The 27907-nt window shown below is 44.8% G+C and overlaps 1 protein-coding gene and 1 long non-coding RNA gene across 2 annotated transcripts in view; one reads left to right on the top strand and one right to left on the bottom strand.

Moving 5' to 3' along the window:
* LOC144328516 (uncharacterized) overlaps positions 1–27907 on the top strand; it is a 92241-nt gene that overhangs the window by 44706 nt on the left and 19628 nt on the right. The window lies entirely within an intron of this gene.
* NAPA (NSF attachment protein alpha) lies at positions 3769–26994 on the bottom strand. The gene is made up of 11 exons (XM_028742021.2): positions 26766–26994; positions 17148–17230; positions 16011–16127; positions 12927–12973; positions 12094–12171; positions 11690–11745; positions 11012–11096; positions 9343–9447; positions 8376–8444; positions 7014–7064; positions 3769–5502 (listed from the first exon to the last, which is right to left on the bottom strand). Exons 1-11 carry the CDS (start codon positions 26867–26869, stop codon positions 5401–5403), a joined length of 897 nt encoding a protein of 298 aa, XP_028597854.1. The 5' UTR covers positions 26870–26994; the 3' UTR covers positions 3769–5400.

Genomic DNA, 27907 nt, shown 5'->3' on the forward strand with positions numbered 1-27907 from the left:
AAAAGGTGCCCACTAATAGTCTAATAGTGGGGCCACAGGGGGAATGCCCAGAGGGCACCAGAAAACACCAGAGATTGGAAATTACATCTCTCTTAATGATTCGCTCCAAATGCTTATCTATGGTAGTTTTTGAACAGGTGACAAACACATAGCACTGCATGAAAAGGAGACCCTTTCTGTGAGTTTCTACGATTAACAAATGCAAAGCTATCACCAATTGCGTATTGATCCATACACTTAACACAATCTCTTTTTTGTTTTTCTTCTCATTGTCCATTAGAGGGCAGTTTTCTTCTTCTGAAGCCACATCTCCACTATACATTGAAAGCAGTATTGTGCCACTGTCACCACTTCCTGGAAACTCATTGGTGAAGCGTGCTGAGAGCTGGCATGAGACCCCTATTGCCTCCCCAGAGCTACAATTCCCTGAGTAGAGAGATTGTTAAACCACTGTTCGAATTGTAGGCGCCTGAGGGGAGTAGGAGGCTCAGAGCTACTCTAGGCACAAACAACAGTGCCTAGGATCATTTTGGAGGAAAGCCACAACTGTTTAAAGTGGTATGATACTGCTTTAAATGTATAGAGACGGGGCACAATATTTTTGTGGCTTTTCTTCCAAAATATAAAATCCACAGACAATGCCAGTCAGCTGAAATGAATGTCCTTTAAACCTACAGTATTGCCAGGTCTGAGGCTCGTTTCTTTCTTTCTTTCTTTCTTTCTTTCTTTCTTTCTTTCTTTCTTTCTTTCTTTCTTTCCTCTCCCCCAGACCCCCACCCCCGTGATTTTATGTTGTGATCATAGACTCATAGAGTTGGAATAGACCACAAGGGCCATCGAGTCCAACCCCCTGCCAAGCAGGAAACACCATCAGAGCACTCCTGACATATGGTTGTCAAGCCTCTGCTTGAAGACCTCCAAAGAAGGAGACTCCACCACACTCCTTGGCAGCCAATTCCACTGTCGAACAGCTCTTACGGTCAGGAAGTTCTTCCGAATGTTTAGGTGGAATCTTCTTTCTTGTAGTTTGGATCCATTGCTCCGTGTCCGCTTCTCTGGAGCAGCAGAAAACAACCTTTCTCCCTCCTCTATGTGACATCCTTTTATATATTTGAACATGGCTATCATATCACCCCTTAACCTCCTCTTCTCCAGGCTAAACATGCCCAGCTCCCTTAGCCGTTCCTAAGGCATCGTTTCCAGGCCTTTGACCATTTTGGTTGCCCTCCTCTGGACACGTTCCAGTTTGATGTGTTACAAGTGCTCCTTGTTGCAATATTCCCCATTCCCAGAAATATCCCCAATATTTAAAGAGATGGTCCATTCCTTCTAATAATTAGGTTTATTAAAGACTTAACACTTGGAAGAACTGTATTCTTTCGTCAGGCTACTGAAAACGGCACCTTGGATCTTTACAATGCATTATTTTTGCATTGTATTTCCCTCAAAAAGCCAGTTAAGCAAGTCATACTATGTATAGTTTAAGCTCATTGCCAGAGCCCTAGAAAATATGGGGCTTTGTAAAATTTTACACACACACACACACACACACACACGCTTCCAGTCTCATTACCCAGCTGGTATTGTACACAAGTGGGATGGCAGCATAACAGCAGTAACATGAAAATATAACTAAACTCTAGCCCAAGTGATCATGGGATGTTGCATCACTTAGGAGAGAATGAGATGATTTGCTGCAATCTACTGCACAAGTTATGGACCTAGAGGCTTCACCATCTCCAGTGGAAAGCAGATCAAATCAACTCCCTAAGCGAGGGTTTGGGTACCTGTGCTTGCATTCCAGGTCTTACTAGTTCCAACTCCCTTGAGTTCCAGACAGCGTGGTCAGTGATCAGGGATGTTGGTGAGGGTTGGCAGGCAAATCACAAATGCATGTTTTGCTAAACAAGCACAGGGCTGGCACACAAGAGTTCTTAAACTTTGTAGTAACTTTGAAGTATTTTCTCCTGCATACTACTTTGTTGTATTTGCTGTCAGCACTGAAATGTAAGTAAACCTTTTTGTTTGTTTCTCTTACTAAAAAAAAAAGTGTGGTTCCTTCTCTGCAACGGGGGTGAAGAGGGGGAGGTCAGCAGAGCATAAATAAAAAGGAATTAAAAACTGCCTAATTCCTAAGCTTTAGTAAACTGCAAAAACATTTAAATGTTTTACTTTCCTAAAAGACCTTAGTTACATAGGATAGGTGGTTAAAATTTAACCTTCAGATTTAACCCTCAGTCCCATCTCCCACATAGTCCAGTATCATCTGGAGGGCCAGAGGTTCCCAAACGCTGCCATAAGCAAATGTGCTTCATGTGAGGTTTTCTACCAGCTCTATCTGATACGCTGCCTGAGACCCTACCTGCCTGCTGTCTCGCCAGAGTGATACATGCACTGGTTATCTCCCGCTTGGACTACTGCAATGCGCTCTACGTGGGGCTACCTTTGAATGTGACTCAGAAACTACAATTAATCCAGAATGTGGCAGCTAGACTGGTGCCTGGGAGCAGCCGCCGAGACCATATAACACCAGTCCTGAAAGACCTACACTGGCTCCCAGTACATTTTCAAGCACAATTAAATTTGATGGTGCTGACCTTTAAAGGCCGAAAAGGCCTCAGCCCTGTATACCTGAAGGAGCATCTCCACTCCCATTGTTTAGCCCTGACACTGAGGTCCAGCCGCGAGCGCCTTCTGGCAGTTCCCACACTGTGAGAAGTAAAGCTACAGGGAACAAGGCAGAGGACCTTCTTGGTGGTGGTGCCTACCTTGTGGAATGCCGTCCCATCAGATGTTAAGATGAGTAATTATATAACATTTGGGAAACATCTAAAGGCAGCCCTGTATAGGGAAGCTTTTTAAGGTTTAAGGTTTTACAGTGTTTTTATAGATGCTGGAAGCCACCTGGAGTGGCTGGGGCAACTCAGCCAGATGGACGGGGTATACATAATAAAAATAATTTGTTAATTAATTATAAAACTATGTTTTGTGTTTTTTGTACCGCTATATCATATGGCATGGGCAAAGGTAGCTGAATTTTCAAAGCACACCTGGTGCCCCAAGTAACAGTTTAGGCTGAGCAACAGGAATGTTGAACTCACAAAAAGTTGGATGAAGCCCAGCCAAATCTAGGTCTCAGAAAAGGATGTACGGTACCTTTTATAGTTAGCTTCAGATGACACACTAGTTCTGAACCACTGATTTCTACTCTGGACTAATGAAGAATTGCTTTTGCTTTGGCATAAGAGACAAGAGCCAGCCTAGGAAACTCTGCCTCTATAAAGTGATTGCCACTGACAACATGAGGTAGGCAGGTACCTGAATGATAAACCTCCAAATTAAGCTGAGGGTTAGGTATATTCTGCCCATGCTGTCGGGGGTGGGGGGGTGGTACTTGCAGCATTCAGAATGGGATTTGCTTTTTAAAAACAAGTTCGGATCGAAGATAAACTTTGATGCATGTTGACAAGTCTAATGAATTTTTAGGGACAGTGCAGGGGAAATACTAGTTCGTAAGGTTCGTTGTACTGCATTAAAAAAGGCAGAATTATGCAAGCGAACACAAATTAGCACAACTCTGCTTTTATGTCTCCCCCTCCCCCATCTTTTAAAAGTGCAGAATACACACCACACTCAAACCTGCAAAGCAGCAGTGCTCAAAACAGGGTGAGAAGCTGCAGGTCAAGTTCACCCAAACATAGCTGCTCCGGTTCCAAATCCATCACAGGAAAAAATTCCGAAGACTGAACACACATATGCACAGCCAGATTCAAGCATGTAATTGTGTTTTTTTATAGACAGAATCACAGCCAGTGTTCAGAAATAGAAATCACAACTTGGAAGGGTTGACGGGGAGGTGGCAGAATTAGTCCTGGAACACTGATGGGAACAAACAGCGTGGAGAGCCTAGGCCTGAAAACATGCACGTCACTTAAGAGAAGCAGCAGGAACTTTAGCTAGAGAGGCTATTGTTAGACAAGGATTACTATAGTTTGGTTTTCCACCCATGCAGATTTTTATTACTCGTTGTTTGCTGTGTGCAAGTTATTTTTCTATAATCAGAGTTACTTGCTGGTGGACATTGTAAAACATGCAGCAGCACTTAATTTCACCCTCCCCGCCCCCCTTGAATAATAAAAAGTTCAACATGAGAATCCCTCATGAAGCTATCAACCCTTTTGTCTCAACTACATGATAAAGTTAGGTGTTTTTTGTTTTTTTGTTTTAAAGCCAACACAAGAGGAAATCCAGAGGTGGGAGGGAAGCTTTAGGACAATGAATACAGAACACAGAATACTTGGCAGAAGAATTGCTCCCTTCAGACCAAGCCTGAAGGAAAACCATGCAAGAGATGGTAGCTATCAAGACAGCCTGCACACACACACACAGAATTACTAGCATTAAATAGGTTTTTGGCTACCTGCAGCATGGCTCAGGAATTGTCTGCCTCTTGCTACGCAGGCAACAGGAGAACGAACACCCTATATCCCCTAGTGACCGGCAAATGGATATGCATTACGACCCCATACTCGTGTAATGTTGTATGGGTGACTGGCACCAACTTCTAAGGGCAAGGGAAAGAGCAAGGGTCACTCTTTCCTACCTGAATTCAAGATGGTAAGCTGGAAAGAAGAGTTAGCATACACACCACGTAAAGTATCTGGAATTTCTGGTTCTCGTATGTCTGCCAGGAGTTGAAATGGGGGTATGTGTGCCAGCCTCCACTTAAGACCCAGCTCAGGCAGCTTCATGTCAATCATTAGAATTAGAAAGCAATGCTACCCTTTTTGATAGGACAAGTATTAGATACAAGGAAAGGGGAGATAGGGGCTGCCATCCAATCGCTGCCTGGGGGAGGGAGGCTGGAACTGCTCTGGAAGATGTGGTTTGAGATGCGTAACGGGATGAGGCCACGAGGACGGGGGCATCTCCTCTGCTGTACAGAAGAGGCTCCTTTCCACCCCAGGGCGAGCTTCCAACAAGCTCTCTTCTGGGAGAGAGGAAGGAAGCTGGTGCCATCATCTGAACCCACTAGAGAGACTTTCAAGCGTTAAGCCATACAAATGATTTTAAAGCCGCCGGAAGAAGGTAAAATGCTGGCTCAGAAAGCAACGCGCTCAGATTCTGGGGAGGGGCAGCGAGGCAACGGAAATGAGAACTTCATGTTACAGCCTTCATGTCTCTCTCCAGCTGGAGTCAGTCCACAGGCGACACACTCCCTGGTCCTGTTTTCTGCAGTACTAAGAGGCGGCGGCAAGGAGAGAGGTGATGAGAAAGGGAGCAGTAATAAACCATTTGCCATTCAAGTCCAGTTCCTTTGGGCCAAAACCCCTCTCCTCCCCCAGAGCCGATCCACGCAGAGTTCTGCAGATGAGGGGCAGAGGGTTGGGGGGCAGTGGCTTAGCGTAGGTCCTCCTCTTCGCCCTGTATGGTTTTCTTGATGCGCAGGAGCATGGTGGTGAGCCACTGGTCCAAGCGAGAGATGGAGTCGTACTCCTTCACCTGACGGGGGCAGGAAAGAACAGAGATGCAGTAAATTGTGCCTGTATTAACCAACTAACATGGTGAGCTCCTGCCTATGAAACCACATTCACATATGGAACCACTGGCAATATTCTATACAGCTTCTTTGCTGCCATTACTATTGTTATCTCAATTTTCTTACCCACACTTCACTGTAAGGCCCTGAGGCGGGTTAGTTTTAACAATTTTTAAAATTTCCGGTACTGTATTTCTTGTACGCTGCTTAGAGACAATTGTGGTTAGGCAGCATATACATTGTAAGTTGTTTTAAATTGTTTTTAATGCTGTAAGCTGCCCTAGGAAGAAATAATAATAATAATAATAATAATAATAATAATAATAATAATAATAATAATAATAATAATAGTTGTTGCTTAAATATAATTAATAAATATATTTAAAATAAAATATTAAAATCAGCTTAAAACATTAGCCAACCGATGGGGGGCTTGTCCTAAAAATAGGTATCTCAGTCATGGGCGAAGTCAAAGTAAAGAGGTGTTGTCTTCAGCATATGACAGAAATTATATAATGAAGGTACCAGGTGCACTTCTTGGGGGGGGGGGGGAGTTCACAACCTAGGCGATGCCACAAAGAATGTCCTTTCCAGGGCTTTTACTACCAAAACCTTTGATGATGTTGGAACCACCAAGAGGGCCCTCCGTTGATCTTAAAACCTAAGAACCTGTAAAGGTTGAGGTGACCTTTCGGATATTTGGAGTCCGAGTCATTAAAAATCAACCTGCCTTCCTGTCATGCTAGATCTGCTTGATCTGAATGCTTAAAAATGCCTTTCCTTGGATAAACAAACGAGTCTCTGAATCTAGGATTTTAGCTTGGAAAGTAGACGTGTGATTTTAAGTGTATGAAATACATGTCAGCAGCTGGCTTTGCAGGAGCACTCGTCCTCCTTTCCACAGATACTAATGGTATCACCACCCCAGAAGTGGCTGTTAGCATCTGCCGCCAGAGATGCTATTTTCCCCACACCTCCTTTTCCGCCAGGCTGGCACTCAGGGGGACTAAATCTGGCCCAGAGGCATCTAACTGCTGATCCCCATGTACCACCTGTGTTCTGGTGCACATCACTGCCTGCCTGCCCCACTTTAGAGCTGGTTGCTCTAAATAAAAACCAAGGGATTCTTACCACCTGAGGTCTGAAGGCAGTGTGTCTCCCAGGCACACAGAGAAGGTAAAAAGCTGGCAGCCCAGGAGAATGTGAGTCAAACTTAAAGAAGAAACTAAAGCTTTCCCACCAGGCTAACCTGTTAAGATTATAGCAGGGGTGGGGAACCTGTAGCCCTCTGGGGGCTGCTGAACTACAACTCCCATCATACCCAGCCATGCTCGCTGGGGCTGATGGGAGTTGTAGCTCAACCTGACTGAAAGGCCAGATGTTCCCCATCTTTAGATTCTAGGTTAATGGAAACTAGGTGTCACAGCAACCCTCCCATGTTCACACTAGGCCCTTGAGGAAAACACAGCCTTACCGATTCGGTGTAGCTGTCAATGTTCTGTTCTTCATGAGCATCCAGCAATTTCTGTGAGGGAGACAGAATATTGGTGAACTTATGGATTAGTTCCCAATTACAACAAGATGGTGAATCAGTGTCCCATTGTGCCCTAACAACGAACAGAAGATTTTTTCGAAAAGATGCTTTGGGTATGGATTCTCGACAGGCTGAATGTTATTCTGATAACAAAAGTGTATGTAATCATGCAATCTAGGACGGATCCTATTTTAAACGAGTGATGGGATGGGACAAAAAAGCATGTTACAAGATCTGAATAGCTTTGCATCTCCAGTCTTTTCGGTTTGTTTGATCTTCATACTAAGGAGCACCTGTGTGCCTCATCGACATCCCAACCACAAACCTTTTGTTCGTCCATCCTTGCTGACTGCACAGAAAACCTCTCATTTCTTGCTCACTGGCATCTTATCCTTTGTACAAGAACACTGAAGAGCTCCACAAATTCAATCATAAAGTTTAAGTAATCCGAAGCTGGAGTTCCCAAACTGTGGTCCACAGACCGCCAGGGACTGCAAGCTGGTGCAGCATATTATAAAGGTAAAGGTACCCCTGCCCATACGGGCCAGTCGTGTCCGACTCTAGGGTTGTGCGCCCATCTCACTTAAGAGGCCGGGGGCCAGCACTGTCCACAGACACTTCCGGGTCACGTGGCCAGCGTGACAAGCTGCATCTGGCGAGCCAGCGCAGCACACGGAAACGCCGTTTACCTTCCCGCTAGTAAGCGGTCCCTATTTATCTACTTGCACCCGGGGGTGCTTTCGAACTGTTAGGTTGGCAGGCACTGGGACCGAGCAACGGGAGCGCACCCCGCCATGGGGATTCGAACCGCCGACCTGACGATCGGCAAGTCCTAGGCGCTGAGGTTTTACCCACAGCGCCACCCGCATCCCTGCAGCATATTATATATTCAAGTTTATTTTTAATTATATTTTCATTGCTTCTTTCAGTTCTCATATTGCATTTTATTATTTATTAGTATACATTATTTTATATTGTATGGAATTCAGATTGGTATACCATAAAATACACTAGAAGAAATAAAAGAGGCAATGAAAATACAATCTAAAATCATTTAGCATCTAGCACAATTGCTACAACAGGGTGAAAAATCATTAAGTGGTCTGGCAAGTTTTTTGGCATTTTTTGTTTGGGGGGGGGGGGTATGGAAACCACTGAGCTAATCCACGGTTTCCTTGTGTAGTTTCAAGACTCACAAAACTTTATTTTAACCGCCAAATGGATGCTTTCTGACAGTGACCGGGACAGCAGCTCCTACAGACATCTACATCAGCCTTTGAGGGCTAGATAAAAACTACTCACTTTAACCAGTTTGCACTCTCTGGAGTCCGAGAAAGCTGGGAACATTTCTTCATATTTCTGTATAGCCAACTGATTTTTTAAAAAGAAGATAAGATGAGAAATGCAAGAAGTTAGCTGTTGGTCATTCAAAGGCTTGTTAGTAGAGCTACTCAAATTTTAGAAATCAACACACTACAGAAGCCCTAGCTCCTTCCTCCAACATGCTGCAAAGCCCCCTATGACAGCGCTATTACACAAAGACATTATCAACCCAGATCCTTGCTCCTATATGGCTTCAGTCCTTGACCCGTAAGTTAAACACTGGTGTTGCATGCTGTCAACATGCACAACTTCTGCCTCTCTCCTGGGAACAAGCTAAAAGAAGTCCTGTTTGTAGACTTTTGACTCAGGTTTGTGATATAGCTATATCACATATAGCTAGAGCTATAGTTGCACCTACCACTGTCCATATTCTGCCTTTTCCCATTCTGAACACATCCAGAGGAAACCAGACATAAAGCAGGTGTTCCCAAACTGTGGTTCTTAGACCACCAGTAAACTACAGGCTTTACCAAGGTAGCCTGTGGCATGTCTGAATTTATGGTTGAAAACAGGAGCCAGCATATCCACTGCATTAAAAGTATTGATTTAGAATTGTACTTTTATTGCTTCTTTTATTTCTTATATTGCATGTCATTGCATTACAGTTCAAATTCTATTGAATTCAAATAGCAATACGATGAAATATATGTAAGAAATAAAAGCAGCAGTAAAAATGCAAGTAAAACTCTCACAGCATCTAAGCACAGCACATAATGATTGCTGTGATAGTCGGAAAATTAATTAAGTGCCCCCACCAAGACCCTCATAAATTTTCAAGTGGTCTGTGGGGGGAAAGTTTGGAAACAGCCTAGACAGGCACTTGGGATGCTGGATCTTGGCAACACCAGACACAAAGCTTAGAAGACAAAAAAACCGTTGCCCAGACCTTGGCGTTGAGCATGTCAATGCAGAAGTGGCAGAGCGCTGCCTTGAAGAAGTACTCCTTGGCGCTGTACTTCAGGAGAGGGCTGTCCATGGCGCTGGTGCCCACCTGGAGATGCCAAAAAAGAGCAATTCAAGCAAAGCTGCAAGTTTAACTTGGGGCCCCTGGAGATTCTGGCATTTGGTTCCCTGGACAGCAACAAGAGAGCAGGTCTTTTCTGTGGTGGCTCCCCATCTGTGGAAAGCTCTCCCCAGAAAGGCTTGCCTGGTGCCACCACTACATGCCTTTAGGTGCCAGGCAAAAGCATTCCTCTTTACCCAGGCCTATGGCTATTAACTAATCTATGGCCTGTGAAAGTATGGGTGAGAGGACTGTTATTATAATGGATATTTCACTATTAGGACGTCCGTCATTATGTTTTTTACGATGTTTTATCATTGATGTTCTGCAATGTGTTTTTAATGTTGCACACCACCCTGGGATCTTGTGATAAAGGGTGGTATATAAATTGAAATAATAATCATAATAAAAATACTCACAACTCCTACTGCTCCTATGCCCTACTGGCACCCTTCTCTAAGTAGGAACAAAGCAGCAATATGGCCCTTCTGACCACATAGGTTCTGTGTAGATACAGTATGTTCATCCCTAACCACAAATGAATTGGAGGGGAGAAAGAACAGGGGCAGGTTTCAAAAAGTGAGCCTTCCCTTCACATTCTTCTTTTTTTTTATGGAAGCATGCTATAAATTAGTGGCTGGATTCCTTTTTTCTCAGTTGAGGAATTCTGAAGATGCCACAGAATTTGAGTGAGAATTGCAGGTTTTCTTCAAGGTAAATTGCTTCACCTTATAGCTATGAAGTGGGGGTGTCCAAGTACAGAAAGGGGTGCAGGTGGGAGAAGAGGCAGGCTAAGACAATAGCCCTGATTCCATTAGACAACCACTGTTAGCAATCTCCCTGCAAATAATCAACAGCGAAGTGTTCAAATAGTCCACACCTGGCAACACAAGATGCTAACTGTGCTGAACATGATCTCCAGGAGATGTTGTTTGTCTGATTGGCAAGAAAAATTGTTCTGGAAGTTGCAAACTTTTTGAGGGGGCAGCAGGAGGGAATAATAGTATATACAGAACAAGCAGTGGTAAGTCTTTCAGCCAAGGTTAAGTCTCAGGGGAAGGTGGTATTTTGTAGTTGTAAAGTATGCTATTCACTAGAACCATTATTTATTTCTCCTAGTTCCTGGTTTTCCTCCAGGTATCAGTATCTTGGGAGGTTTAGCTTTCATTTATGAGAAAACCCAAGCTTCTAGCCCTCATGCCACAACATGCTTGGAAGGGTGAGAGATATCCCTGTAATCTCAATAATCAAGAGCTGAGTAAGCTTTCCAAAGTTTGGAAGGCTTCAGTACCTGCACATCTTACACATACCTGCCCTACAGTCAGCAAAACAATGTTTACTCAGTTGACAGTATGCAGAAAGTATGGACACATCAATATTCAACTTTCCTTAGGTCAGAATTCGTATTGTCTAGATGTGCTATTTTAACTAAAACATGGGGTACACGGGTACACCGTCCCGGCAACGGTTTCATTTTCATATGTTGTACGTCTTTTATCTTAAGAATTTGATTTGTGCTGGGAGAGGGAGGGAAGACGAGTCATAAACATACCTGCTCGTAGATCTCAATAGCTTTCTGGTACTGCTCCAGCTGAGCTGCGTAGGTAGCCACTTTCAGCAAACACTTGTTCGCCGAGCTGCAGGCAGAGAGAAAAAAAGGAGTTGCAGGCACCTGGACAGGAGTAGCAACCCACCCATCTATCTGCCCTCCAGGCTGTATGACCCCAGGAAGGACCAGATGAGAACAACTAGACCAAATCACAGAGGTCTCCAGGGTCAAGGGTGGTGGTGTTTTTTAAAAATAAAAAGCTTCCTTCCGCAGGGGAGAAATCAAACCCTGGTCTTTTACCATGCTTCTATTGCTTGGCAAGGTGTACATTCAAGGACAACACATTTTTTGACTAAGGTGTTGACCTCTTAGTGCTAACATGATGGAGGGAGGTGCCTTAACCCTCCATCAGGTGATCAGTTCTGCTTGCAAATGACTCTTCTGCCTTCTGCCCCCTCAATACAAGAAAAATTTGGGGGACATTTACATAGGTTGTGGTGGGCATGTTTATTTAGGCAACTTATACGTTGCCCTCCATCAAGAAACATCCTAGGCTGCTTTACATAGAATTAAATGCTAAATTAAAAACCCAAACCTAAAAACAGAAGCCTTTCCAAAGCACCTACCCAAAGCAACCCTAGGGCAGAGAAGGGTAAAGGAATAACAGAGTTCTTCAATTACCTATTAGATTCTTCACCTTTGTAGTAATCTGCAGCTTGCTCATAATGGGCTATTGCCTTGAAAGGAAGAAAATACAAAGAGAAACTGAATAAGAAATTAGACTGGACACATGAATTTGGGTTCAGACCAAAGGTGCAAACAGCCAAATATTCCGCCTCCAGTAGGCAGACAGATGCTCCACAGGGAGCTCACAAGCAGGACAGAATGGCACTTATCCATCCCATGTGTTAGGGGAGTTTGTTGAAATCTGGATGTTAGAAGCAGAAAAATCAAGGGACCCTCTTCAAAATGTACCACGGTTCCTACGTCTACATTGCTCTGGGAAGGCAATACTAAGGGAGCAGAGCAAGGAGTACCTCTCTAGCAATTTGTTAGGGCAAGGGGAAGTCCCTTTCTCATCGTACCTTTTCAATGTCTACCAGCTCCGTCTCATAGATCTCTGCTATCGTTATATGGTGCTTGGCTGCAATGGTGAAACGGCCCTAAAGGACAAAAAGACAGGTGTGAAAAATGAACTGCCGTTTCAGGACGTCTGGGTACTTGCGCGCATCCCAATTTCAAGTGGTGAGTAGTCCTCAACCTTGTTAAAAATGGGCAATTCTCTTGAGACTCCAGACTTCCTGCAGTCTTGTGCTACATTTGCAAAACACACATTCATAGCCTTTAGGTACACGCTGGGTATATCAAAGCACACTCCCCACCTCACAAGTGTACAATTGTGAGGGATGGGCAGGTGTCATACACACAGACTTTGTGAAGGTTTACACACTAATTCTTTTAAGGATGTCTGTGCCAGAGATGACGCTTGCCGGCTTCAATGCATTTCTTGGTTTTGTTCGGCAGAGCAATCTGCTTTGTACTCTAAGTACTGTCCATACTAGGTTATTTTATCAGTTCAAGGACGTGCCTCCACCTCTTAGAACAATCCTACAAAAGACGTGCTGCAAATCCCCTGACAAACAGCACAAGCATCTGGTTCAGCCAGCCGATGCGAGCTCAAGATACCTTTCAACACAGCACTGCAAAAGCCCCATCCAAGATGCTAATATTTACTTGCACCATGGGAGGGCAATTCCCATACACAGAGAAAGTTTGCTGGACATCATGCCCCCCCCCTTTTGCAGTTTTAACATTTCCTCTTTAAATCAGACATACAAATATACATACACAAAACACTCTATTTTTTAAAACAAACTTGTTTTTGAATTGGACAATACGTATATCAAAACAGGCTTACCATGTCTGTGTAGATCTCAATAGATCTGAGGAGACAGTTAATGGCCTCTGTAAAAACAGAAAGAGGTAGCAATTTTAAACATAGCAATCTAAGGAAATAAAACCATCTGCCAATGCTGCTCCTTTATCCTCCATGAAAGGGACAATGCTGTGAGTATATTTATAGCACACTTCCCACCCTGGGGATCAAAAGCCACTCAAGGAAAGCTGCTGAGGCCCATAGATCTTATGGGACTTGAAAGACAGTAGCAAGCTGATTTGGAGAATTGATGGGTGTTTATCATTACTGCTTGGGGTTCTGGTCTGTATTCTCCCTTCGGGTAGGAATAGATACAATTAGAATGTCACCACATTCTACTCAGAATGAAGATACTACAACTGGTCATTCTGCAAAACACATGCATAGCCAGTGTCCCAGGATTAGCAGGATGGATTCCAGTGCTGACCTTGTCCCCCACCCCACCCCCCAAAAAAAGAATAAATTGTTTACTGCTTTTCCAGAAACATTACAAACCAACAGCAAAACATCAAAGTTATCGCAGCTATGCTGCCCTTGTGTAGTCAGCTGAAGAACTTCAGTACTGAATATATTTAAACTAATATGTGTCCTGGTCACACACAGAATTGGATACTGTGAACTCCGACCATTTGCTAAATGGCAGCTTCTAATTTCATTGTTTTAAACTGGCAGTTGTTTCAAGCATAGCAACAAGCCACTCTTGAAAGCTCAGAAACAAGAAGAAAAGGATTTGGATGGAAATTTAAATGGTGAGCACAGGATTACTACAGAATTCCCTCCTGCCCCCTCAACACATTTTATTATGTTTGGTTTAACTTTGTGTTTGCATTTTGGACATTTATGTACACCACCCTAGCAGCCAGATCTGGATAACAGCACCATTTTAATGATTCCAAAATAAAATAAATGGGCAATCCAGTCTTTGGTGGCTGACAAATGAGAATGAGAACAAATTAAAAAAATCACAATCAGGCATAAAAGGGGCATTAAAAAGAAGCAAATAATTTACATTAGAAATGGAACAAAGAGGCCTGGGGAAAGGAAATGCGTTTATTCAGTGTTAATATTTATTGAGTGTTAAAATCACATCCAAGTAGCTGCCAAGAGTGTCTGGGGAGTGTGTGTCAGGGTGCCAACCTTGAAAAAGTATTTTTCAGTCAACTGTCGCACCTTATTGCGTGGGGACACCCTAGTAGGCCCTCAGAAGACATGAAGGTCCAAGCAAGAGTGTGCGCAGACAGGCAATCCCTCGGGATGGATTTAAATGGTCAAAACCTGCCCTTGCAAGCACAATCAGGCTGGTGAAGCCAAGAGGTGCAAATCTGCACAAGTTAATTTGGCAAATTTTGGAAGAGTGGGTGAGGACTACGTTGTGTGTACAGAGCTCTCATCTAGACTGCATGTTATATCAGGAGCGCATGCAATGCCTCTCCTTTCGGCACTTCTCCCCTGAGAAATCAACTGATCACGGAAAGCAGAAGATCCAAGAGGATGTAGGTCCCAAGGTGGGATCCCTTTTCATCACATTAACCACCCCACAGTCCTGGTGCATCAGCTCAGGCATCCCATGCGCCCAGGCTGCTCCGCCTCCGCCAGGCGCAATGACAAGGACGAGGGTGGCTCTTTAGCTCTGCTACTGCAGCCGATAATCAGAATGCAAATCTCCAAAAGATTAAGCAAATCCCTGGGGAGGATTAAATTTGTTTTCTCCTCAGGTTACTTTATCATCTTTTATCCTGAAATTGCTGCCTGAGTCTAGGCAGCTGCAGAAGAGGGCTCTCCCCTCCTCATTTGTCTGTCTTTTCTGCTAAGTGTCGCCAGCAGACATGCACATGAAATCCCAGAAGGGGGATCCTCTTCCCAAACAGGCCTTTGGCCTCAAGACTACAATGGAGCAAAGGCGCCATACAACCCAGTTGCTGCGCAGAGAAAGAAAAAATTAGCGAGAAGAACATGAAAACGCCCCTCCTCATAACTGCTGCTTCCGAAGGAGGATTAAAAAAAAGACATCTGGACTTGATTCTACCTTGAAGTAATATACTAATGACAAACACACAGGTGGGTGAATTTGAGGAACAGGCACTCTATGCAAGGCTCAGAGGCACCTTGATACCAAAAGGGTTGTGCATATATGCAGGTGAAGGGAGACAAAAGATCTCCTGCAAAGGTGGACCCTGAACATTTAAGGCAGAATGTACTCAAGGACTGATACGGCATGTTTAGTATCTGTGAGGCTTGCACAAGCCTGGCCAGGGGGAAGCCTGTCAACTTGAAGCTCTTATGCAATGCTGCAGGCGACTGAGGATTCAAGCTAAAGCAGGACATCTCAGTCTATAATGCAAGGAAGCCAGCTGGCACATTAGCTTTTGCCCTTCAGCAACCTACGTGACTTGCGGCTTTAGAGAGAATGTACATATTAGCATTTGGCAGTTAAGCACCACAAGTCCAGAAGTCCAATACAATGGCTGTGTTCAGATGACTGTAGCTTGGCTTATTGAAAAGAGACACATGCAAATAAAGCAATTTTAACTCCTTCCTTTAAATGTTGTGGCTCTAATTGGCCGCAGTTTCCCATTTCATTTGAACTGGTAAACTATGGTTACGAGATTCAGAACAAACCAGGACCTTAAATCAACTCCAAACCTTCACTGAGGTTCTTTACAAAGGAGAAGAGGGCTGCATGGGCGGGCAAGAGACTTGTGTGTATCTCATCTTATTAAACTGAGATGTCAACATCTGAATGCAGCAGCTGTCTTCCCTTCTCATCAACCAGAGATATGTGCACATAAATATGAATAAGTATACGGATACAGACTGTGCAGTGCACCCAGTTCCACCCAAGGCTTGGTGTACTCTGCATGATAGTGACCCAAATTCTGCAATTTAAACACATTTCGCAATCACGCAAGCACAGTGCTTTCTGCATCAAATACACAAGTGTGTAGAATATTTCGGGAGGCACGAATAGGCCTTGTCTCACAGACTACCCTCCCAGCTCCAGCCCGAGGAGCAAGTCCCACTACAGTTTTGAGGCTGTATAACTTGCCTAATCCACTTTTTTCTTACCTTGAGGATCAGCTTTCTTGAAGGCATTGCCAGCATCCACAAAGCTCATGGCCGCATCATGCTTGTTCTGCAGCTGGAGATGCAACTGAGCAGCCTGGCAGAAAGCATTCCCTGCAGCTAGGTGGAGAGAGAAAGGGCCCGTGAGTATGCAAGGCCTGGAATTTGTCCATGCACATAACATCAAAATTCTAAAACCAGAACCGTGAAGATGCGGAAGAGGCCTCAAGTTAAAAGCAAGAGAGAGATGGCAGAAGGGGTCAAGGCTTACTCCGGCAACCCTTGTGTTGCCAAATGTCCATACAGGTAAAACAAAGAGGACTTGACACGTACCTGCAGAGCCCTAATTTAATCTTACAGCACCCATTCAACTAGCACCTTATCAAATGGTGATGGTCTCGTGTCAAAACCAGGAAAAGAGGCACAGATAATTTGTCTCTTACCTTACATAGGCAGTCCAACCCATCAGCTCAAGACCAGTGGTCTATACTGACTGGCTGCTGCTGCTCTCTGGTGCTTCAGAGTGAAGTCTTTTCCAGTCCTACCTAGAGATGTCAAAGATTGAACCTAGGATGCTTAAAATGCCAAGCATGTCCTTTACCACTAAGCTATGACCCTCTCTACTAAGAGAGAATGCCATAAATCTTAGTCTAGGGTTTCACAAGAAACTGGGCCAAGACAGCAGGCTCTTCCCCCACACTTGCTGGGGGATATTACAGTGGTACCTCAGGTTAAGAACTTAATTCGTTCTGGAGGTCTGTTCTTTACATGAAACTGTTCTTAACCTGAGGTACCACTTTAGCTAATGGGGCCTCCTGCTGCCGCCATGCTGCCACCGCACGATTTCTGTTCTCAGCCTGAAGCAAAGTTCCTAACCCGAGGTACTATTTCTAGGTTAGCGGAGTCTGTAACCTGAAGCATCTGTAACCCGAGGTACTACTGTATAGGTATATTATATTACAGGTCCATATTATTTTGAAGACCATATGTTTCCTGCTTTTTAGCCCAGGGACTATGCATTTCTCTTACAATGAGAGAGAGAGAGAGAGTTCACAAGCAAATGAGCAGTTGGGGTATGCAGTTCTGAGGAATGCATGGCAAGGTTAACAAAAGCAAAGGGTGAGAGATAATGCTACCTACCACTCCAGTTCTTGGCCATTTTAAACATATTGGCCGCTCTTGCATAGATATCACATGCTTCCTCGACCCTGGAGGAGCCACCCCTAGAGAGGAAAGAAAAGATACCACTGAATCAGCTTGCTGCACTGGCAAACAGAACCATCTGCTTGGAAAGGAACATGCTCTCCGGGGGGGGGGGGGGGGAGAGAATGCCTTACCCACATTAAGAATGCTACGCAACTTTAGACTGGGTCTGCACCCACGGATATAAGGACACGGAACAAGAGATATTGAGAGATGCATAATTCACTTCTCCCTTTTTTATGATTTCTATCACAGAGAAGCGCCGTAAAGTATACAATTCAAAGAAATAAAAACTAGTGACTTCCCAATACAACACGGGAATATTAATAATAGACCAGGTACCGTATTTTTCGCCCCATAGGACACACCGGCCCATAGGATGCATCAAGTTTTTTTGGGGGGAAATAAAGGGAAAAAAATTTATTTTCCCCCCAGGCGCTTGTGGGGCCGGCAGCGGGGAGAAGCGCTCTTCTCCCCACAGCCCACCTTCAGACCAGGTCCAGGGACAGCGGGAAGACGCGCTGCGCCTCCCAGCTGTCCCCGGAGCTTGCGGGGCAGGCAGCGGGGAGAAGCGCTCTTCTCCCCGCCGCCCGCCTTGAGATCAGGTCCGGGGACAGCGGGGAGACGCGCTGCGCCTCCCTGCTGTCCCCGGAGCTTGCGGGGCTGGCGGCGGGGTCTCCCCGCCGTCAGCCTCCAAACCACTTCGGGAGACAGCGGGATGGCGGCGTTCCGCCTCCCTCTGTCCCCCGACCTTGTGGGGCTGGCGCTGGGGCTCTCCTGAAGCCTGGAGAGCGAAAGGGGTCGGTGCGCGCCTGCATTCGCCCCATAGGACGCACACACATTTCCCCTTCATTTTTGGAGGGGGAAAAGTGCGTCCTATAGGGCGAAAAATACGGTAAACACCTTGCGTGCTAAAGAACCTATCTAAACAAGAAGGTCTTCACTGAGCACCTGAATGCCCCTAATACAAGGTTCCTCCGTCTTATGTGCTGTATCGTGATGATTAAGGCAAGAAAGAAACCACACTCTTAAAGCCCATTTGAGCCCTACAATTTACACTGCACTTTCTTCTGATCCTAGGAATAGATGCTCTGTGAGGTATATTCCACAAAGAGGTAAGAGGCAAACAAAAATTTCCATACGTAAAAATGCCAGATTTGCCCCAAACCCCCAACGTTCTTCAAAACAAGATTCCCTGCCCACCACGACACCACATTCTTCTATTGAACAGACATATCCATGTCTTCACCGAATGCCAAGGATGTGGTTCTTCTGAAAATTTACTGCAGATGGCAAGTAGCTAAACCTTGCCAGAAGTTTCAGCTTTGGCAAAATGAGTCCTGTGGTTAGAAAGAGAAGCATCATCAGGCCAAGGTTTATTCTGCTATGAAAAGAGAAGAGGCCCAGAGTAAAGGGAAAGAGAGCACAGAAGAACAACGTAATACACATCTTAACAGATGCTCCAAACACACATAACAGTTAAACCGTCAGACACCTACAAAACAATGTACAGAATCTGGTCTGGGTGATTTTCACACTATAGGGAATGGAAAAGCAGGCTTTGCTTACAGCCTCCAAGCAAAGGCAAGATGTCAATTATGGTTTAGTTCACTGGGACTGTGAGGTAGATTCCTAGTCTGGGAGGCATCTGGCCATTGCACAACAAACAGTGGAACAGTACAGTCCTCTGGACATCTCTCCCAGGAGTGGCTCCCAGAAGTCCAGCCGTCACCACAGCTACAGGATCCCACCCAGGAAAACTTGGGTTCAAAAACCAGAAAGCTTATTCGTACTAAGACACTGGTAACAATGAGACTGGATTACTATGATGCACTCTATGTGGGGCTGATCTTCATCCAAAAGCTCCAGTGGCTAGACTTTTGTGCTTGTAAACTGTTTTAAAGTGTTTTTAATGTTGTTAACAACCCTGTGACCTTAGAGTGAAGGGCAGGTGTCTAATCACAATCGTAACTGGGGCAGATGGCATGTGATACCTCTGCTAAAACATCTGTACTAGCTGCACGTATGCTACTTGCCCATGTTCATGGTTATTGTATTAACATACAAAGCCCTGAACAACCTGGGTCCAGAGTACCTTAAGGACCACCTGCGCCCTTATATTCCAGCTTTAACACCAAGATCATTTGGGAAAACGGTGTTAGTTGTCCCCTCCCCTGTGGTTCAGAAGCCCATCTGGCTCCAAATGTGAAGTTGAGCATTTAATGTCACTAGTTGCACGCTGTGTAATACATACTCATCCAGCAGAGGTTCAGCAGGCATCCTTGCAGCTAATTTTCAGGTAACTCTTGAAGGCTTTCATGACAGGAAGCCTGTCTTTTTCTACATGACAGCCATTTTTTATGATTCCGTGTTGTTTTTATGGTGTTTTATGTTTTATTGAACTTGCATTATTTTGTTGTACACCTCCTTGATATTTTATACGAAGAGGTCTTCTATAGTTTCATAAATAAAAATATTTTGGATTCCTAGTGCCAAGCTCATTTCCTCAGTCTTGTGCAGCACAGTGTTTTATTAAGTGCCTAGCAATTTAATTTCCTAGATGAGGGGTCTCAATTTCTAGCCAGGTATTACTTGCAGTCAATGTCATTCCTCTCTCTCCAAAGTCTTGTGGATCACCCAAACAGGATCGTCCCAGCATAAAGTGAGATGAGACACTTCTGTTTGTCCTTTCCAAAGCTCAGTACAAACTTCACTACAAAGGAAAATGACCCCTTGTGTTCTTCCAAGTCCTCTTCCAAGAATTTAAAGGAGGGGATTTGTGTGTCAGGTACTGGAGGGGGACAATCATCACTGGCAACCCAGTTTATAAAAATCCATCCTAAATGTGCACTCTTTCACACACACAAAATATACAAAGAGAGAACACTATAGTATTGAAAGGAATTTTTAAAAAGCATCACCGGTGAACACTTTAATCCACAGAGTACCCTGGCTGAAATCTCCTCTGCTCAAAAGCGTTTAATGAGGTATGTATTCTTAAATCCTTTAAAAGCCAACACAGACATTCTCATATATTTGACCTCAATCTCAGCCTCTGGGGAAAAGCACACCCATAACTCGAGATCCATATTACAACAGGGCTCCATACACTTCACAAACCTCAAGCAGTTTAGCAATCATAGCCCTCAACCCAGGAACTGAAGGTTTATCAAGACACTGACTAATATCTCACTCTCCTCTTTATGAGAACTGCAATTCCCAGAACTTGAAAGACATATAAATGGCATCTATGACACTCGAGGATTGACCAAGGCATGTTCTTTCAGAAGCAAAGCCCTTCTGAGTTCAATGAAGTTTACTTCTAGTCGCTGAGCCCTAATCTGACCTAAGAATCTATTCCATAACAGTGAGAGTATTGATCCCCCAACACAAGCACACAAATACTTTTTACCTATGAATGTTAAATATTCATCAATAAGCTTGGCACCTTTGTGGCTTGCAAAGGAAGAATTCGAGGTGCAGAAACAAATTGCCTTTTCATTTTTAGCACCCTGTTTTGTCATCTCCCCTCTGTCTTCCCACTTCATCTCGCCAGCCTTCCTAGAAGTGACTGTTTTCCTCCCACGCCACAGAAAATCACCAGTCCCTGATACACCAGGCTCTCTTTTTTTCATAGTCTCTGAGAATTCATTATCTACTTCAGCTCCTTGCATCTCAAGGCCCAGAGGTGTATTATGTGCAAGAGGAAGCTGGCCTTGAGTCACCAGCTCTGTCATGTGCCCTCCCTTCCCTTGCCTGCCCCGGACTAGGCAGCGGTGGCGATGGCTGCTTCAATAACAGACATGGCCAGCAGGAAAAAAACAGATGCACAGCCGGAAGAACTGCAAGCGCAGACCGGTTCTCCTCCTTCTTAGCCCACAGGTTATAAGGCAACAGCCACCAGCTACGTCAGCCTCCATCAAAGCATTATTTTCAAGAGGGAAGGAGCAAAAACATTCCCCACAAACACCATTATTGTTACCACAAATAACTGAAGGGCAACTAACCCTTCCATTACACACATCCATATCAAAGCCAAATGCACTCTTATTTGCCAGCTAGAAAATACAGAAGGCGCTACCCCAGACATTTAAGTAAACTTCCCATTTCTAAGAAAAAGCTGCATCTCTTGCTGCTGTACTTTTCCACTTCAAATAATCATTTAATTCATCCAAAACTACATATTATGCAATAAGGAAGCAGAAGGGTCCTCTTGAATTTGACAGTTAAAGAAAACAGATCCTTTTCTCTGAGGGAAGGCATATTCTACCAGGGACATGATACAGCCTGTTTTAAAGCGATGCTGGTTTTGCTATGTTTTTAAGTATTACCAAATATTACTGACCTTTTAATCTTAATTGGAATGCTGTTTTAATGACGTTTTAGTTCATTGCAATATATCAGTATTTTAAATAAATAAAACAAAGCAAGGATTTACTTCACAAAATTTGGAACTGAAAGGCTTAGCAAAGTTTTTATTTTAGGCAAATACAAGATTCCTCAAGGTAGGTCTGTGCATCATAAGCCAGCCTGTTTGACTCTTACTGCCTTATCATTTATGGGCCTCACCACTCCTGAGGGTTCATTCAGCCCAGGGACACCCAATCCCTCTTGTGAAATTCTGCTGTCCTTCAGCTTTTTGGAGCATTCAAGCCTGGAGGGAGGAGGTGGTTATTAGCAGTTTCTACCATTTCACTCCTATAAATATGGGACTGCAGATAGTGACGGACATATAAAAAAGGGCAGATTTTGTAGCCTGCTGCAACGTATAGCTTATCCAAGATCCCCCTTTACCACCCATTCCCCCTTTTTCTCAAGGCTTGACACTGTTATTAAAATTGTAGGTGTGTGACTAATGGGTATGCCTAACCCAGACAATGCTACTCGTCTGTGGGTGGTGGAAGACATCCATCACGTCACACGCTTCAGTCTCCTCAGTCAGCCTGGAACCAAGTCCCAGGCTTTAAAATTATTTTTTAGTTCATGCCAGTCTCAACAACTATTTTCAGCCAACTGCAGTGTTCCAAGTTAGGCAGACAGCCATGCTCTGTTCTTGTTCATGATATCCTCCCTCTTCCTAGGGAGAGAAGAGAAGGTCCATCTTTATGTAAACCATGCCTTACAACATTTTTGCTTCCACCACCTAAAGCCTTTTACCCTTTCAAACAGCACTGTCTCCAAAATGCTACTAGCAAAGTAGGTGTAGGCTGCTCTTACTGCAGGCTCATTCAGAAGAGTCTCCATTTTGTTAAATAAGCACTGGTGTGTGCAAGAATATAATCTCAGCTACTTAGCAGTACTAGCACACATTCAGAAAAAGCACAGATAGAATCAGGGTGATTAGTCTCAGGGAAACTAACAAAGCTTCCCAGGATGACAAAAGCTCTGACAGACTTGCCAGTCACTATTCATTACCTGTACAGATCCTTAATCCCTGCACAACACTGCATTAGTCTTGCACAACCCCTCCTCTTAAGCATAAAGCAGCTTGCTGTCTTCTGAGAAATATACTTGCGCCTTAACCACTCTTCTGTCTTGCAGCCTGGAAAACTACAACAGTTAACAGAAACTAAGCCAAATCACAGGCGCTCAGGGGCTTCAATAAACTCATCTGCCTCCTGCCAAGGTAACAGCTCCCACCAGCAGTGTTATCCCAAATCCCAGTTATCTCACCTGGGCTCAGCAAAAGAAGCTGTGAAGGCGGAAATTAGGAGAAATAAGAAAGACTTGGGCCTGTTATTCCATATTCAAACTCACAGCAGTTAAAGTATAAAGTAAGTGAAAGTAAGTGAAAGTATTAGGACTTTTATTTTTATGGTGCAGCAGCTTTTAGGCTACATTGCATCACACATTAGACTACGGTTTAGGCAGTTTCTTCTATGCAAGTTATGCATACAAGCATCTTCTGTCATCAGCCAGGTCTCTAGTTACCAAAGTATTGGGGGGAAACAACCACCATCCTAATGTAATTAAAAGTGGGAAGTATACAGGATTAATGTCTCCCGCACAGAAAGGAAGCAAGGCCCACATGATGAAAATCAGGTGAATGGAGGTGCCTTAATTCAGGTGCTTTGTAATGAATGCTTTGTTTCACATTGTCTATTTTATTGTTCTTATTGTGGTCTGCACTCATCTCCTAAGGAAGGAAGGACAGAATATCAATGACTTCAAATATAAAAGTTTACAACTGTTTCAAATTCATAACCAACACACGTACAGCACTGACAAGAACCCTGCAACGCATACACTGGTCTGGATCTTAAAACTATTCCACATGACTGAGCGGGCTTTCACAGATACAGTCAGCGAAGTTGGTCACAGCCTTAATTCAGAGCGCTTTAACTCGCAAGACCGTCACTTTTTGACTACTATTAGAATTTGGTCTGTCCCACCCAACCCGCTCCCAAATAAAGCTGGACCTACAGCCTCTTCCATCACCACAATAACCTTCACTCAAAGAACAAACTCCAGAGGATTCCCACAGTTTCAACAGCATTCACTTAAGCTCACTGCAATGAAGTTACCCCTCCATAATATTAGAAAATCGCCTCCCATCAACTCAGCCAGTTCCTATTGCCCCCACTTCACCCAACAGCTCCTTCCTTAAAGCTCCCATGACATTGCCCTGAAACAGCTACTGGACCTAGTCCACTTGCCTGCAATGCATCTCAACCAATCCTCAACACATTACTCCAATTAGCAGGATCTCCTGTCACCAGACTGTCCTACAATAGCCTATTTTCTTCTCCCTTCTCTTCACCAACTTTCTGATCTCTTCACCACCTTTCTGATCTTCCAACTCACACAGATGTCAGCAGCCCTTACCCTATGCAATACTAGCACCTTCTCTCAATTTAATCTGCTTCCCAGAACATTCCCTGACCATTTCAACTTGAAGCCATTCAGTTTATCTCACCCAATCCCTCTCTTTAAGTATGCCCCTCCCACCAGCTAAGTTTCTACATTTCCAGCTACCTCCATCCTCATTTTTGTCTCCTTTAGCCAATGTTATTTTTCTGTAAATAAAGCTATACACAGTTTCGGAACTCCTCAGACTTTCTGCTGAGTGTTGGCTCACCTCTTCCCCTGGATATATAACCCTGAACATCCTAACCTACCTTCCAATATAAACTTTCCCAACTCACTATTATCCATACTTAGTGCCACTCTCCCAGATTCTTATCTGTTATAGAGACTCCACCATGGAGCTCTTATTTCCTTCTCGCCTTCGACCAAGTGTCCCCCTCATTACCAGTGGGAGCTAGTCCATTTTGGGCAAATGACAACCTAAGCAAACCAGCTCCCAGCTGGCTGCCTTCTTACCTTGAGTTAGTTAGGGGGTGGCACTGCCTGCCACTGGCTGCAATTACTGTTGATTCTCCTTTCTTCTGCCCTACCAATCTCAATGGACACCAGCCACTAGTATATTATCTCCTGCTCACACACACACACAGGCAATTCATCACTCCCACCAAAGAGCTAGGATAGCTCAGTCAGTAGAACATGTGGGTTTGAGCCCCAAGTCGGGGAAATAACAAAAATATCATTTATATGCCACCCATCTGACTGTGTTGCCCCAGCCACTTGGGGCAGCTTCCAGCAAAACATAAAAACACAATAAAACATCAAACGTTAAAAACTCCCTTATACAGCACTGCCTTTAGAAGTCTTCTAAGGGCTAGATGACCCTTGGTGTCCCTCCCAACTTTACAGTCCTATGATTTGTCAAGCCTGTCACTCATTCCCTCCCACTGTCTTTACACTTCACTGCCACTTTCCCACAGTGACATCCCTCACAATATATCCCCACACAACCATGCGTGCGCTTCCTGCATTTCCACATGACCCAATGCCCCAGAGTCCCATTACTAGAGGTGGCTGGTTTTAGGGAGAGCAAAACACTGTCCCACCAACCATGCCCAGCTGGTGTTCGCCCACTTTGCGAATTGACCACTTGCAACTAAGTGAAGATGCCCATCTGGAGGTTCATGCCTGGGGATGTTTGGATCTTTACTGCTTTCAAACAGTAGCAACACATCCTGTAGAATTTTACCTGCACAATCAAAATAAATATCAAGAACCAAAAAGCCGTATTGAAAAGCGTGACTTTCGAGCCATCTGGCCCCAAAATGGCAGTTAGGCATTCTGTTTTGGTGACGGTAACCCTAGTTTAAAGAGCCATTTGGTGCCTAGCTTATCTGAGTTTTTAACAATGCTCCGAATCAGCCCCCACCCAGCTCCCTTCTTTCTTACAGTACATGGTGGCGGTTCTGCCTGCCATTGGCTCTGGCTCCACCTTCTGCTGGTCCTCCGGCCTTCCGCCCTGCCAGTCCCAAAGGGCACCAGCCGCCAGAGTTTATTACCACAACGCCAATCCCCATAAACACAAGCACCTACACACCAGAGATTTATCAACCCCACCAGAAATCCATTAACCCGTCAAGCGAAGTGTTTTTAGTGTGCAATGTTGTACTGTGCTATTGCTACTTTTTGCTGGGAAACTGCCCAGAGCGGCTGAGACCAACCCAGTCAGATAAACAGGGCTGCTATATTTTGAAGAGGGGGGGAGGAGGAGGACGTTCTGACAGCTCTCACTTTAAATACCCCCCTACTATATGTAGGCTATAGAAACTGCAATGGGGGGGGGGGGAGAAGAGATGGGGGAAAGCAAGTCTTCAGCCACCACTTATGTCTATATCCAGAAACTCCATAAAACATAATTTGTTGCACTGTGCAAAATATGAGCAAGCCAGGGCTGAACTGATATTACCCTCGCTGGTACCATTCCCGGGAAAATCAGAGGCTCACTATGTCAGGCTCCTACTGGAAGACCGGACAAACGCTAGAACATTAGCAGTGGCAAAGTTTTTATCGGTGGTTGCAAGAACCAATGATCCCTATATTTTGAACAAAATGCTTGTTTAACCTGGAGGCAGGCTGTATGAATTGCGTATTGCTTTGTAACCATTTGTTGGGTCTCTGGACCGTAATAAAGATTGATGATGATATCCAGAAAGTAGAGCCTGAGACATTTTGGGCAGTTTTTTTTTAAATCCGACCCTGAGAGAAATTTTACCCCTGAAGAAAGAAGATGTTTCCTGGGAAAAAAGGACACATGTCATCCCTTATTAATTATTACAATTACAGTGGTACCTCAGGTTAATTCGTTCCGGAGGTTTGTTCTTAACCTGAAACTGTTCTTAACCTGAAGCACCACTTTAGCTAATGGGACCTCCTGCTGCTGCCGCGCCGCCGGAGCACGATTTCTGTTCTCATCCTGAAGCAAAGTTCTTAACCCGAGGTACTATTTCTGCGTTAGCGGAGTCTGTAACCTGAAGCGTCTGTAACCTGAGGTACCACTGTATTATTATGACCCCGCCGCTCGATCCCTCCCGCTCCCCCGCAGGGACACCCTTCAGAAATGACACCCCCCCCATCGCGCGCGCGCGCACTCCCCGCATTCCCACATGACCCAACGCCCCGCAGTTTCTCTCCCCCCCCCCCACCACCGGGCCCGCCTCTCCCTCTCCGCCTCGCCCTGCTCGAGGGCCTCACCCGAACAGCCCCGAGAAGAAGCCTTGGGAGCCGCGCACTTTCTTGTCCGCTTCGGCCAGCAGCTGCAGCGCCTCCTTCTCTTTGCCGCTCGTATCCATCGCCATGGCCGCCTGAGGGAGGGAGACGGAGACGACGACGACGACAGCAGAGGTTGGAGCGACTCGCCTTCCGCCGACTTCTCCTCAGACTGACGGGGAGACCAGACGCCGCCGAGGAAGAGGAGGAGCTGGCGCGAGGAGAGCGTGCGCGCCTACGTCACCGCGCACGGCCCAACCGCCGGCGTCGCCCCGCCTCCCTTCCGCCGCCGCCGCCACGTGACCCGGTGAGCTAATGTTGTTGTTGTTGTTGTTGTTGGAAGCCGAGGCTACGCCTGCAAACGCTCCGGCCCACGCACGCGCGTTGCGCCTGCGCACCTCGCAGCCGCCGGCTCGCACCACCGCGAACCCTCAACCCCCCCCCGCTTGCTCACGTGGCCCAGGCTGTGCTGACTCACTCGGAGTCATGTGACGACAGCAGCCGCAAGGTTGCTCGTCGCGTTAACAGGCGATTAGAACGGAGGTGGTAGAGTCCACTGAGTGGAGAGGAGGAGGGGGGTGTGGAGGTTGGCTAGGCTGTACCACTTCAGAGGAAGGGGGGGTATAGGTTTATTTACGGGTTTGGTTTTTTTAAAAAAAATGACTCCTTTTTTAAAAAAGATAATTCTTAGTGAAATAGAAAACTAAGGGAGCGGGGATTTGTATATATAAAATGCTGTTTGTTTTGGTTTTGCAAACAGCCTAAATAATTATACAGTTAATACTATTACTTCTGCTAATTCTGTCCCGAATATTTAAAATATTTTGCATAAGGAATCTATAAATTACTACCAAGAAAAGCTCGGACCTGATACTGGAAAAATCCCCACCCTCAGAACTGATGTAAAAATATTTATTCTATGTTTGAGACCTTAGAATTCTTACAGCAGTTTGCAGAAAGGATATTAAAATGCTGATTTGTCAGGGGAAAGATAACGGATGCATTTAATTTACAGTAACTATTTCGAAGTTTGCACGACACATAAAAATTAAAATATGCATATATATATTTTCCTTTTTTGATTATGCCTCTCCTCTCCTCCCCCCCCCCTTATTTAGTAATAAAAT

This window comes from Podarcis muralis, chromosome 7 (assembly GCF_964188315.1).
Source record: "Podarcis muralis chromosome 7, rPodMur119.hap1.1, whole genome shotgun sequence".
In the NCBI taxonomy this organism is placed as follows: Eukaryota; Metazoa; Chordata; class Lepidosauria; order Squamata; family Lacertidae; genus Podarcis; species Podarcis muralis.

What these genes read in the sequence shown, in the direction of transcription:
- NAPA (XM_028742021.2), bottom strand. Translation starts at nt 26,869, where the DNA reads ATGGCGATGGATACGAGCGGCAAAGAGAAGGAGGCGCTGCAGCTGCTG. An exon ending in AATGGCCAAGAACTGGAGTG is followed by an intron (nt 16,128 to 17,147) that starts GTAGGTAGCATT and finishes CTCTCCACCTAG; the next exon opens with CTGCAGGGAATGCTTTCTGC. An exon ending in TTGACATGCTCAACGCCAAG is followed by an intron (nt 8,445 to 9,342) that starts GTCTGGGCAACG and finishes TTAAAAAATCAG; the next exon opens with TTGGCTATACAGAAATATGA.